This window comes from Chiloscyllium punctatum, chromosome 6 (assembly GCF_047496795.1).
Source record: "Chiloscyllium punctatum isolate Juve2018m chromosome 6, sChiPun1.3, whole genome shotgun sequence".
Classification (NCBI taxonomy): domain Eukaryota; kingdom Metazoa; phylum Chordata; class Chondrichthyes; order Orectolobiformes; family Hemiscylliidae; genus Chiloscyllium; species Chiloscyllium punctatum.
Genome location: NC_092744.1, coordinates 37,613,164 through 37,627,943, shown reverse-complemented (window position 1 = coordinate 37,627,943; position 14,780 = coordinate 37,613,164). Strand labels below are relative to the sequence as shown.

The 14,780-nt window shown below is 36.8% G+C and overlaps 1 protein-coding gene across 1 annotated transcript in view; it reads right to left on the bottom strand.

Annotated features, from left to right (window-relative positions):
* The window catches only part of LOC140478878 (uncharacterized), a 31,355-nt gene extending 16,881 nt beyond the window's left edge, over positions 1-14,474 (bottom strand). The window contains exons 1-5 of the mRNA XM_072572444.1: positions 14,147-14,474; positions 13,124-13,282; positions 9,768-9,893; positions 6,963-7,103; positions 2,605-2,732 (exon numbers count right to left, since the gene is read on the bottom strand). Of these exons, the coding sequence (XP_072428545.1) occupies positions 2,605-2,732; positions 6,963-7,103; positions 9,768-9,893; positions 13,124-13,282; positions 14,147-14,357 (765 nt within the window). The 5' untranslated portion in view covers positions 14,358-14,474. The remainder of the gene's footprint in view (positions 1-2,604; positions 2,733-6,962; positions 7,104-9,767; positions 9,894-13,123; positions 13,283-14,146) is intronic.
* Positions 14,475-14,780: the final 306 nt, after the last annotated feature.

The window sequence follows — 14,780 nt, the reverse complement described above, 5'->3', positions numbered from 1 at the left end:
CAGATAGGAAGGAGACCAGAATTGCACACAATATTCCAACTGTAGTCTAACCGATGTCATGTACAGCCGCAACATGACTTCTGAACTCTTGTACTCAATACTCTGACCAATAAAGGAAAGCATACCAAACGCCTTCTTCACTATCCTAACTACCTGCGACTCTACTTTCAAGGAGCTAAGAACCTGAACTCCAAGGTCTCTTTGTTCAGAAACACTCCCTAGGACCTTACCATTAAGTGTGTAAGTCCTGCTAAGATTTGCTTTCCCAAAATGCAGCACCTCACATTTATCTAAATTAAACTCCATCTCCCACTTCTCAGCCCATTGGCCCATCTAATCAAGATCCTGTTGTAATTTGAGGTAACCTTCTTCGCTGTCCACTACATCTCCAATTTTGGTGTCATTTGCAAACTTACTAACTATATCTCTTATGCCCAAATCCAAATCATTTCTGTAAATGACAAAAAGTAGAGGGCCCAGCACCGATCCTTGTGGCACTCCACTGGTCACAGGCCTCCAGTCTGAAAAACAACCCTCCACTACCACCCTCTGTCTTCTACCTTTGAGCCAGTTCTGTATCCAAATGGCTAGTTCTTCCTGTATTCCGTGAGATCTAACCTTGCTAACCAGTCTCCTATGGGGAACCTTGTTGAACGCCTTACTGAAGTCCATATAGATCACATCTACTGCTCTGTCCTCATCAATCTTCTTTGTTACTTCTTCAAAAACTCAATCGAGTTTGTGAGACATGATTTCCCATGCACAAAGCCATGTTGACTATCTCTAATCAGTCTTGCCTTTCCAAATACATGTACATCCTGTCCCTCAGGATTCCCTCCAGCAACTTGCCCACCACCGATGTCAGGATCATTGGTCTATAGTTCCCTGGCTTGTCCTTACCACCCTTAATGCCCAACTCTTACCAAATATATTTAGGTTCAAGTGTAGGTCTAGGAATATATCCCATAAAAACGATATGCAAAATACTTTATCATAACCAACAGATATCAGAGGATGTCTCTTTACTCAGAGAGTAGTAGTGGCATGGAATGCACTATCTGCAACCGTAGTAAACTCATCAACTTTAAGGGCATTTAAATGGTCATTGGATAGACATATGGATGAGAATGGAATAGTTAGGTTAGATGGGTTTCAGATTGGTTTCACAGGTCAGCGCAACATCGAGGGCCGAAGGGTCTGTACTGTGCTGTAATGTTCTATGTTCTGTAACAATAATTCATGGAATTGAGATTCTAATGCCAGTATTGTCCTACACTTCATCTTGAAAATCATTTCATCTCTTTAATATGGCAAGTAATCCTTTGGTTCTATTCAGAGATAATATTATGTGTTTTAATCAGTGCATGACAAATTAATTTTTAATTTAGGTACTTCTGATTTCTTTTTTTAAAATGGGAGACACTTTGAATGCATTTTTTTTATTTACAGCATTGATTTTTCTAAATGGAGCTCTTCAGTAACAGATTATTTTTGACAAAACTATGATTGATGTGAAAATTTGTGATGTGGTGATAGATTCCTGTTACAATACAAATAATTGCAGTTTTTTATATGAATTATGTTATGGTTGTCAATGGCAAGTCCTTTTTCTTAACCATTCACCAGTCTCAAACCAATACAGTACAGGGCTAACCACTGAATAGTTTTCTGTGGTTTCAGTTACCCGTGATTTACTGTGGCCTGAACATTTTATCTGGAACCTTCTGGAACCAGGGACCAGGAAAGCCGGGAAGGTAAATTTCCCATTTAAATGAATGGGTTCGCTCCTATCCACGGTTTCGGGTTTCTGCAGTAGGTCTTGAAGTGTATCCCCCACTGGGGGGGATGGGTCGGGGGAGCTACTTTACATTAATTTGCAGGAGCTATTTTTCAGATTACCATGACTAATTTAAGTACAGATTCTAAATATGCAGACTATTTCAATGTGTAAAATAAGGGCTCTTGGTAATCACATATTACAGCAATTTTAAAATAAGAAGCATTTTGTCGATTCTCAAATAGCATTTTCAGCATTACAAATAAAAGTCCATCTCCCAGAATATTTTTACTCAGCTTTACATAGCTTTATAGTTGCCACTATTAGTTTTCTGTGTATCATGTTGTATCCTAATAGTCCACTAAAGTAAAGTAGAAATTTTAATATAATTTGTCAAAATCAAAAATCCTAATTTCCATTTCTTGAACCTTCATTAATAAAGTATATTTGTATAATTGATGAATATGCTCATTCCACAATAGTCAAAGTAGGTAATTGATTAAATCTATTTCTAGGAAAAGTTAAACAACGTGAAGGAGAAATTAGATAGAATATAAAATATGAGTGTTTCTTTCATAATAATAATTTTGAACTTTCATCATAAAGCAGATATCTTTGCCTGTTTTAGTTAATTGTGCAGAATGCTGCATTTAAAATGTTCGCAGACATGCTAGAATTATTTCAACTTCAAACAAATTACAGATACCCGAATTGATCATATAACAGAGATGATGACATAGAGAGAAATAAAAGAGTGATTAGAAATAACCAAATTATTTATTCCTCTAATTATTAGGCATTCAATCTGGTTTCTAACCAGCTATTACCTTGTTTTGCTCTTCGATATCATAATTTCGAGGAAATACTGCATTATCACTGCCATCCTTCTCAATTTTCCTCAGCTGAAGGTAAAATTGCCATCTAGTTTCAAAAGAAAACCAGTTTTCACGATAATCTGTGAATACAAGCACATATAATCCAGTGTAAATGAAACAACAAACAAAAGATAGCTAATGTATTTACAATCTATACACAACTTTATTATAGGAATAGATCTTCTGAAAACAAAAACCTGAAAACCTGCTCGTGATAATTCTAGCAATAATTTCCAAGCATGGTCTTTCTCCAGCCAATTGCAATCTTCAGGGACCCTCTTCTTGCAAAATATTCTACATTTTTCCAGCCTACAGCCACCATTCTCTGTAATCTGGATTTCTCGCCTCCAAGTTATTTACCACATTATCTTTTCCTCTTCTTCAAAAAACTCCTAACATTATTTCTTAGTTTGTTCCCTTTACATCTCTTAATTCCTGCTCAATGACCGCAGTTATTATTGGAAAAATAATTGTGTGTATTTAGAGTCACAGAAAAACAGACCCTTCGGTCCAAATTGTCCATGCCGACCAGATATCCCAACCCAATCTAGTCCCACCTGCCAGCACCCAGCCCATATCCCTCCAAACCCTTCCTATCCAGATGCCTTTTAAATGTTCCAATTGTACAATCTCCACCACTTCCTCTGGCAGCTCATTATGCTACAGTGCAGCACCATTGATTAGTTGTAAGGCAGAGGTAGGTAAATTCTTGATCAACAAATGAGCCAAAGTATATTGCAGGGGGTGGGTTGGTGAGAATGCGGAGTTGAGTCCACACTCAGTTACGCTATGGTCTTAATAAATGGCGGAGTAAACTCAAATGGGCCAAATGACCTTCACCTTTTCCTATTTCATATGCTTGTGTGTAAGATGTATCTAATTACTCTTTTATATTATGATTTCAATTTATTTTCAACCTTCACCCTGGAGGAGGAGGCTGGTTGCTTTGCTGACTTAAGTACAGTCCTTTCAACTCTGACCTGATTTCAAATCTTGACCGATCAATACCACAGTCATAACTAAGTAAATTTGGAATAGTTTTTAAGTAGAGCCAGCAGCACTAAACCAACTTAACTGGCACTGTATGGCTAATGTTTCTCAGAAAAAAAAATAGTCAAAAGAAAGAAATTAAACTGCGTCGCTGAACTTCTAAAGCTGTAGACAAAATGGATTTTGGGGGACAAAAGTGAGTGTTTCAGATCTTCTTTACGATGTGCTAGGATTAGAATAGTCTGTTGGTTATCTTAGTGCACAAAGTAGATATGCATTCTGTTGCTCAGTCACAACTCTTATGGGTATAGTAGCAAATATTTTACCTACACAGGAATACCATTCATTTCATTTTAGCACCCAATTTCCCACTTGTTTATCAGTAGGCTGAATTAACAATATTATTATATGACTTTTGATATTATCATAATTATCAGAAGAGATGGTTTCCAGGACAGGTAAATCCCCAGCAAATCATATAGTGAAACTGATTTGTGCTACACTTCTGAAATTATGGCATACAAACTGAATTGATACTGTCATGGGGTTGATGAAGGAGTACTGCGTTTCAGGTGAAATGCTAAACTAAGCCTGCCAGTTCAGTTGCAGGTTAAAAAAAGTCCTCAGAGAAACAATATTCATATTTAAAGGAAGAACCATGCCAGTTTCAGGAAGACCTGTCTCTTCCCTGGAAAGGGTTAAAATTGAAGGAAATTGGAGCATCAATATGAGGTGTGAATGTGTGAAGCCCATATTTATCTTAATTGTTTGCCTGGTGTCTGTTGAATAGGATAGGTTAAAACAACTACCATCAAGTCACATTTGTCCCTTTCATTTAGAGAAGCATAAAATGGTTTCTAATGATAAACATTCAGTTACAGTATGTGTCTAGTTTCTATTTGATGAGCAACACTTATGACTATTCGCATTTCATTGCAAGTGTGCTTATCAGCTACTCTGAAACATTGCAGATAGGGGTGGGGCAATTAAGCAAGCATTCTACTTTCTGTAACCCAGTAAACAAGAGACTCATAAGTTGCACAGTCAGCCAGTAAAACTTGCTAAAAGGGAATCTTCATTTAAGAAGAAATTAGTCTTCAGCTTGAATGGCTGACCACATGCAAGTTGATGAGCTGGCTTAGAAAACTAAACTTTTTTAGCACATTGATATGTCAAGAAATATAATTTTTTTGATGTTTTGCTTATTTAGTTGGATAGATCTAAATTTAATGGAATAATAGGTAAAAGTTGGTTGAAATGGTTATTTAGCACATACAAATAAATAGCAAACGTTAATTATTTGGGAGGCTTCACCATACGACGGTATTATTTGCCTATTAATAAATTTAAGAATTAAGTAACAAAAAGACATTCCATCCAATTTGGATCACAAAGGGCTTCTAATGTTATGCCATCACCCACATCCCCCTATTGGATGGTTGTGTATTTCATTTTGGAGCAGTAAGGAAGCCCTGTTGATCACTAATTAGAGAGATCATTTAATGACACAAACAGTGTTGCTGAATCTCAAAGTAAATATCAATTACAGACCCAATATCGTATTTCTAATTACATTATTGTTATAAGATAATATAAGCATGTTCAATGCAGAATTACTTATTTATATAAATACAACAAAAATAAACAAGAAATGTTTTAATTTTTCAAAGGAGAGATTATTTCATGATCCTGAATGTTTTCTAATACAATTAAAGTAGCAAAGGTTTTCACAACTTACATTTTAGAAAGCATTTGATGTGGAAAGCACATTAGAAAGCACATGACAAGTTGGTTAGTAAGTTAGAAATATGTTCAATGGATGGGTCATTGACAGCATGAAGGATAGGAAACAGAGGATAGGTGTGGATGGGCATTTCTCAGATTGGAGACGAGTTGAAAGTGGTGTTTCCCAGTGATCAGTGTTGAGATCCTTACTTTTTTCTGATTTATGTAAATGATTTAGAGATGGGTGTTGAGGGCAAAAATCTGTAAATTTGCAGATGATACTAAGTGAGTGAGATTAGTGAACTGCGAGGATGATGCTGAGCAATGTCAGAGGGACATTTGACAAGTTGGCTAAATGGGCAAACAGATGAAATTCAATGCAGAGAAATGTGAGGTAATGCATTTTGGTAGAAGAAACATGGAGAGACAGTACAGGCTACACTTTGAGGGGAGTACAGGAGCAGAGGGACCTTGGGATTCACATGCAGGATTCTTTGAAGGTGGCTGGCAAGTTGAAACAGTTATTAAAAAGGCTTATAGGATCCTTGGGTTTATAAATAGAGGCATGGGGTATAAAAGCAAGGTAGTGATGCTGCAGCTCTACAAGTCATTAGTCAAACCACATTTGGAGTATTGTGTTCAGTTCAGAGCACCTTAAATAAGGAAGATGTGAAAGCATTGGAGCAGGTTCAAAGGAGATTTACTAGGCTGATACTACGAATTAAGGATTTTAGAGACAGGAAACATTAGAGAGATTAGACTTGCTGTCCTTGGAACCGAGGAGATTACGAGGTGATGTCATTGTGGTGTTCAAAATTATGAACAATTTTGACAAGGTAAAGAAAGATATTCTATTTCCGCTAGTTAGTATGTCAGTAACTTCAAGATTGTCAGCAAAAGAGCTAGGAGTGAGAGGAGGAGAAATGTATTTACTCAGAGCTGTTAGGATTTGGAATGTGTTGCCTAGGAGAATGGTGGAGCTGGTTTCTGTAGGACATTTAAAAAAAAACTGGATATATATTTGAAAGGATGAAGTTAGAGGGCTATGGATAAATGGCTAGTGAGTGTGACTAGCTGCGTAGCTCTGTACTAGCTGGTACAGAAAAGATGGGTCAAATGGCCTCTTTCTGTACTGTAAAATTATTTGATTCTATTTGCATTCATAAACTATTTGAATTATACTTAGAAGAATCTAAGAGTAAAAGGGGTGGCATGATGGCTCAATGATTAGCACAGTTGCCTCACAGTAGCCTCAGGTGACTGTCTGTGTGAAGTTTGTACCTTCTTCCAGTGTCTGCATGGGTTTCCTCCAAGTGCTCCAGTTTCCTCCTTCAGTCCAAAAATGTGCAGGTTTGGTAGGTTGGCCAAGCTAAATTGCCCATAGTGTCCAGGGATGTGCAGGCTAGGTGGATTAGCCATGGGAAAATACAGGGATAAGATAGGGATCTAGGTGGAATGCTCTTTGGAGGGGCAGTGTGGACTCAGTGGGCCAAACGGCCTGCTTCCACACTGTAGGGGTTCTGTGATCATACAAATAATAAGAAAACAAAAAGAGAGATATGGGTGAAAAATGTAGATTAACAAGCTAGATCTACCTGAAAAGTGCTTCATCTTCGTTTCACAGTACTGTTCCGCGATGGGCATCACTTCCATCATCTTCCGTCCCCACTGAACAATAGGCTTCCCTTGAACAGCATATGATATAAAAAGTGCTGTACAGAAAGCACCTAGGAACCCTACAGGAGAATATTTTTAGTCTTAATGTTTCAGGTGATAACTTAGAACCAGTATGAAGGGTTTGAAATAAAAGGATCAGCTTGTTCCATTACACATATTTTAAGAACAAAAAAAAGCTTGCAATGTGCACAATTCACTTTACAATTTTGTTCCATAATGGTAAATGCAACTAGTCTCAGACAGTAGGCCTACCATTCTTGGACATAGATTACAAATTCCTGGTGCATGAAAGATAAAATTAATGTGCAGAACAATATGTTGAAGCAAACAATACAACATAAACCTAAATATAGTGCAGGTACAAATCCAAAGCAATATACAGGGCAATGAAGGTGTATCTTCTCTCAAGGTCTTCACTTTCATGCCAATCTCAAATGCTTCATTTGAATCATCCATCTGCAGATGCACAAGAGTAGATCAGAAAACTCTTCCTTAAATATTCACACCCTCCTTTTACTAAATTGTCCTTGATGTCGTAACTGAGTTTGCAAGCTTTTTCTGTAGAGAATTTGGAAAATAAATTTGCTTCCTTCACATTATATCTTGAGTGTGATGTAATGAGATCTCGAGTCATAGAGTTTTTACCGCACTGAAAGAGACCTTTTGTCCCATTGTGTTCTGCACCAGTCATCAAACATTTATTTATTCTAATCTCTTTTATCAGCACTTGGAGACCAAAACTGCACTCAATATTTCAGATGTCATCTCATCAAGCCCTCTGCAACTGTAACACTCATTTATAACTGGATTCCAATGCCCATGCAATGGGGTCTTTCCCAAATACTTGCAATAACTGCATGTTTACTTGCTGCAGATCTTGTATAAGCACACCCAAATCAGATAGAACATCAACATTTTCAAGTTTCATACCTTTTTAAAAATCCTACTTTATTCTTACAATTAAGTGAATAACTTCATACTTTCCCTACGTTATACTTTATCTGCCACATTATTGCACACTGTTAACCTGTTTATATCCCTTTGCATCCTATATGTATTCTCCTCCTCAGCCTACCTTTACACATATCATTTGTAAACATAAATGTAATACTCTGTCTTCATCTAAATCATTAACACAAACTGTAAATAGTGAGGCCTCAGCATTGATCATTTCGGCATTTCACTATTTACTCTCTGTCCACCTAAAGTGCTCCATGTCTGCCCATACCTTCAAAACTCAGAATTTGGTGCATGTTGTAATACTGATGTATGCTTAATGTAGTGATTCATCACAGGGATGTGACCTTTAAAACTAAATTGATCCTCAAATTGATTAACAAATGCATTCATTCTGACACAGTACAAAGCCAGTCCATCAGAGAAACCATTATGATGCAGTGAAAAATATTTCAAAGTCCTCTGTTATCATATTTTCTATTATGACTTAAAATCATTTTTTAAAAATCAACACAAATCATTTAACAATTGAAAAAGTTTCTACTTGAAAGAAACCTACTCCTCATATTCATTTTTCAGGCACTCCACTCCAAAATTGAAATGATACTGTATTATTCCTTTCCCAGAGGGTAAGCTATTATTTTGGCAGCTGTTGTCATTAAAAACACTTGATTGAATTTCAGATGTTGAAGGGTTTCAGTAGAGCAGATATTCCATTAATCTGAGAATGAATGACGGTTTCAAGAAGTCATAAACATATCTTGTCTCTTTGAAGTACTTTCTGGTTTGTTGTTACAAGATAAAAGGATAGCAGTATTTTTCTTACATGCCATAATGCATGTTTTTCAGAGTATCAATGATATGATGGCGATTGATAAATGGTAAGAGGTTTACCCCACCCAACCATACTCCCCCATTCCAGAATAGAAAGATTTTCTATTGATAGTGCTGTGGAATCTGAGGAATCCATTTAGTAGGTACTGGGGGAGTGGCTACAAAGCAGGGCACAGAGGTGCCATAGATAAACTGAGTAGACATGAACTGAGATTCTAACAAGCCTGCCTATGCAGCCATATTTAGTTCACACTCTGACATGGCTCACAAACCACTTTACAAACCTGATCCCAGTGTGTAAAGATAAAACTGGTGTGTGAAGCCACACATGGACCAGGTGTATAGTTTTCCATTCACAGATTGTTTGGGTTTTCCATTCTATACTTGGGAGTGGAAGGTTAGATAAGCATTTGAGGTAGGAGGAATTCAAAGTTATTCTATTAAAGTTAAATGAGGGAGGGGTTGGTGGGATGCACATGTGGAGCAAAAGCACCATAAACGGTTGGATGGAATGATTTATTTATGTGTGAATCTATATAAATGTACATGAAGGTTTAGACAAAATAAAACACAGCATGTTGGTTAAGAGTTCTGACTAATTTCTAGTTTACTTTTTCTAATTGTTTTACTTAAGAGTAAAAGTGATTTTTTTTTTGTTTACATTAATAAATTATTGCTATTTATAGCACCTACATAGTCCTAAACAGCTGGTATAGACCAAGCTGTAATAAGTGTTTTGCAAGGTGGTGTTTCTGAGTTCAGCATTAGAATTTATGTCCTGGTCCTTAGTCCTGTAAATTTTAAATGCCATTGGCAAAAACGATGAACAAAATTTATCTTATGGCTCTTGTAATTGCACTGGAACAATTATCTTGACACTCATGGGACACACACATTGCTGAAAGGGAATTACTTAATCTTTCACATATTACCTGCTGGGTAACTGTGCGTCATTCGACCACATTCAATGCTGGCTTGAAGGAGGTCATTCAGTTGTTCTGCCTTTGAATAGCACATACCAATACACATTGTTCTTGCAGCTGCTCCAAATTTAGGTTCTGTGGATTGACATGTGACAGCAATTATGAGTGGTGCTTCAAATTCCACTTCACTTGTACATACCAATCTTACTAAACCAATGCTAATTATGACCCTTTAAACAGCCATCATTATATTATACTTATTATACTTATTTACGATCTAGTGGATAATAAGCTTTCACTTAAATCCTTTAATATTTACGTAGTGGACTGAATAACTAAACTTCATCTTACCATCTCATGGTATATTCAAACCTATGTATGTCACAAATATACAACTCATTTCTATAGAAATGAAAAAAAAAGAACTGCAGATCCTGGAAATCAGAAACGCGAAGGGAAGTTGCTGGAAAAACTCACCAGTGTCACTAACCTACAATGTTAACTTAGTTTTCTCTCCACAAATGCTACCAGACCAGTTGAGTTTTTCCAGCAATTTGTGTTTATATAGAAACTAAATCAGTAAAGAAGTGTTCAAACATAAAAGAATGAATTCTCTTCTTCACTTTGAAATTAAATTTCAACTTGTATTATCACAGTATTGCTGTACACATCAAGATTCACCAAAACATTAAGCATTTACTAAGGCAAGCAAACTTACAATACCTGATTTTTTTTTTAGTAAACATTTTGAATCAGCAACTATTTGAATTACTCAAATGTTCAGTGGACCCAACGAGTTATGTACAATTTCACATTTGCTCCTTATGTTTGCAAAATAACTCACTCAAACTGATAGGTTTTCTATCCTGTCCTCCTTCATTTATTTGTTGATAATAGAAATTAATGCACATGTATAGCACGTTCAATCTTTGTTTTGTGGTCTCTCATTCTACGCATCAAAGCTAATGAAACAGTATGCTCCCACCTCACATACACTACTTTTTATGTAATTTCTATCATATGATATGATATTGTCTTGTAATCTTAATTGCTGTGACAAAAATGTCACAATGTATCAATTCTATTGTCATTTTCATATTTTAGATTAGATTTCCTACAGGATGGAGACAGGCCCTTTGGCCCAACCAGTCCACACCGACCCTCCAAAGAGTAACCCACCCAGACCCATTTCCTTCTGACTAATGCACCTAACACTATAGGCAATTTAACATGGCCAATTCACCTGACTTGCACATCTTTGAACTGTGGGAGGAAACCGGAGCACCCAGAGGAAACCCATGCAGACACGAGGAGAATGTGCAAACTCCACACAGACAGTCGCCCAAGGCTGGAATCAAACCTGTGACCCTGGTGCTGTGAGAACTTTTCCATTCACCAATGTGCAGCAAACTACACAATGTTTATCCAGTATACCAATCTTTTCTTTGTAAAAATGGATACTACTTTGGCTGCTGTCTGGCACTCATTTATTTTCTTGGATATTCAACTATTTTATGATCCTTGCAGGATTAGATTTTCATTTTATCTGCTACACTATCACTCAGATATATTATTAAAGTTAATGACAGCCAACTTTCACTACATAATAAGTCTCTACAGCTGAAATAGTAGCACGAATACTGTGAAGGACCATAAGCACAGGTGTATCTATTACATGATTGCTACAGCTACTACTGTCTGGACAGAATAGAAAGGGAGACATTATTCCCCTTGGTAGAAGGATTGAGAACAAAATTGGGGGCAATTGACAAAACAAGCAATGGAAAACAAGGAATTATTTTTTCCATGCAATTATGGTTTGAATCTGGAATGCATTGCATTAGAGCATGGTTGGGTCAGATTTAATTGAAGCTTTCAAAATGGAACTGCATCATTATCTGAAAAAATTTTACAAAGCTCTGGGGAAAAGCCATGTGAATTGATCCCACAGAAGGCTAGTACAGACACAGTGGGCTGTATTAATTCTTCAACTCCTTAAAAAAAACAAAATAAATCTGACTGTATACATTCTACAACTGATTATCTGGAATTACCATACCTAATTTCAAACATCCTTCTACAAATTTAAACTTCTTACAATGCCAGGAACATCATGGAAATGAACAATAATCTTAGATTCCTGTTCTCAATGTCAATGATTCCTGCAAACTCTTTCAACTGTCACTCTAAACCTCAACTCTAAAAATATTTAAAAGAAATATTCCGCTCCAAAGGGATGATCATCAATGCAGGTGCTTTAGCCACTATTTCCTTCTGCCAGATATCAATGTCCAACCTTCTTACAGTGGCTTACTTTGTCCTGATCATTTATAATAGTGAAGTGTCTTCCCTCCCACTCCAATTACTCCTCCAAATTCTGCTTTTCTATGAGCAGCATCCCCTGCTTTATCAAGCCTCTTCCATTAAAGCAGTCGTCATTTTGTTACGTTTCTCCATCCTATGCTCACCAATATTGTAAGAGGACCCCTCCGGTTAGGTACCTTGTCCAACTATACAGAATTGTCATGATTTCATACTCTTGAAAGTGTAGACACAAGATATGTTGTTGTCACTAACCACAATTCCCACTTCCATGCCCCAAATCTTTCAATCTTTCTATCTTCCTGGCTTCATTTCACTTCTGTAACATCCTATTTGAAACTTTTAACTGCCCCACCGTTAGTGCTAAAGTTACCCAAATGAAAGTCATATAATATCATCTGAAATTCAGAATATACTCTGACCATTGTCTCCTTAATTACTGCTGTGATGTTGTTAGTTGATCATTTTCCTCTGTAGCCTTCCCATTCAATTCAGAAAGCATTTGTGAATAACACCAGGAAGATTTCTCCCTATGTAGACGAGTTTTGATTTCTCTTTATATTTTATGTATAGTAAGTTTTTTTTTGGAAAATAAATCTCTCATTCAGATTAAGCATAACTATGCTTTTGTGGTAACCAGCTATAAATGAATATTTGTTTAATTTGCAGTCAGCCATCAATTCTTCATTGTGAATATCATATATTACAAGAAGCACATTGATTATTCCTGTCTAATCTGGCAACAGCTGGTGACAAAATATCGGAAAAGATTACCTGCACAAACCTAACATATAAAATATACGAAGAGAACATATTCAGTTGAATAGCTCCCTCACTGTTATCTGATTAAAGGTTCATTTATGGATTATGGAATATCACCTGAAATCTGAATATTGGTTTGTACCAATTACAGTTACGAATTATTCTTTTCCATCTCATCCTAAATCTACCCACATTTCCTCCAATCGATACATTAAGATTTCACAGCCTTGAAGCGCAATTAACACACATACTTTGTTAAAATTACATGAAATGGTGTTCACCTTTTCTACTGAAAGGAGTGTATCCTTTGAATGCATAGTTATTTGTCTGAACTTGGGCTCCATCGAATATGATCTTTGGATGACATTTCTGATATCTGTGCAATGTAATGAGATATCTCTTCGCTGCCTGGCTGCACAGTTCTTGTACGGAACCCCTATCTGAAAGAATGGCACAGACTGTTTATGACTGTAAACAATTAGTTCATCTTTGATAATTTGTTAAAGCAAACGCACGGACGAGCCATCTTAAATATACAACACATACAAGAATATGTGGAATGTAACAAAATACATTTGAAGATGTTGAAAGTACTCATCAGGTTAAAAGTTCTGATGAAGAATCCACACCCGAAACAACAACTTGACGAACGGAGCTTTGGTGGTGAGTGGATGGAGCTCCTCTTGAAGTCTTTCTATTAAAAACATACTTATCATACGATTAAAAAAATGTGGTTTTTGGAAAGAAAAAAGTGGTGAAATTACATTTTTTTAGTTTACCAGTGATCAGTCTGTTTTTCAACTTACTGCTGAGTTTTCATTCATCAACAGTGTTGGATGGGACCTAAATTAGTATTTTGAGATACTTCGAAGTTTATCTTGCATATCCATATATGGCATAGATGGAAGGTAGCAGTTTCTTTGGTATTTCAGTGTCACTATCTGGTCAGAGTTTTGGCAATGGTGATGTAGTGTTGATCGTTTAAATTGGATAGTTCGCAAGGCTAAAGGCCTTTGGCACAGGGCAATTTGATGCTAATATCGGTCCGAAGCAAGCGATACAAAACAGTCGCCGTGATGAGACACGCGCTACTACATTCATATCTTTATAGGTAAAGTCACATGAGGATCAGCTTCTCTGTGTAATAGGAGCGTGTGAATGGGCTGTGTTTATGGGTGGGCCGAGTTGGGCTTTACCAATATCAACAAGAACAAAAGAGAAACGAAACAAAATAGACAAAGCAAGGTCAAGAAACAAAAAAAAAGCAAGAGGAAAGGAAATCCAAGACCAGAATGAAAACTCACCAGATGTTAACGCTTCAGCAGTTGCTATGTGCATAAGAGTATCAAATGGAGCCTGCCACTGAACTGATTTTGAAATCATTGTGTAAATTTCTCTTGATAAATCTGACTCCGTCAGTTTTTGTCCCGGTTTGTTGCACTCATTGCAAACGTTGTAATAACCGATGGCATTCCCAAGAGCTCCCAGCACCATGGCAGCCTCGTATCTCTCCATTGTTTCGGGTTCCTCGACTGTTTCACGAATCCCTGTCAAGGAAGGTCTAATACAAAATCTGGACTTCGGGAGCCCCGCCCCACTCTCTGCCGATTGGACCTTCAACAACACACAAGCATCCTATCTGAAAGGCGCGAACTACAAGCTTTGTTATTTGAAAAGTCCTGCTCAGATCGCTCACACTGCTGATTTGTTGACTACAGATTTTTAAAAATACATGCAATAAAAGTTTCATGTTTATTCAAGTCACAATTCAACATCTAATTCTGAATGATTCAACTGGATTTGAAGATTTATTTATTGAGGTCAATTCAAACTACGCATTTATGCGGATAATCAATTCGTCCTTAGTTTGAACTTTAATCTGGAAACAGAAAGATAGGTTTTCTTTTGCCTGATGATTTTGCTCTCCACATCAATGAG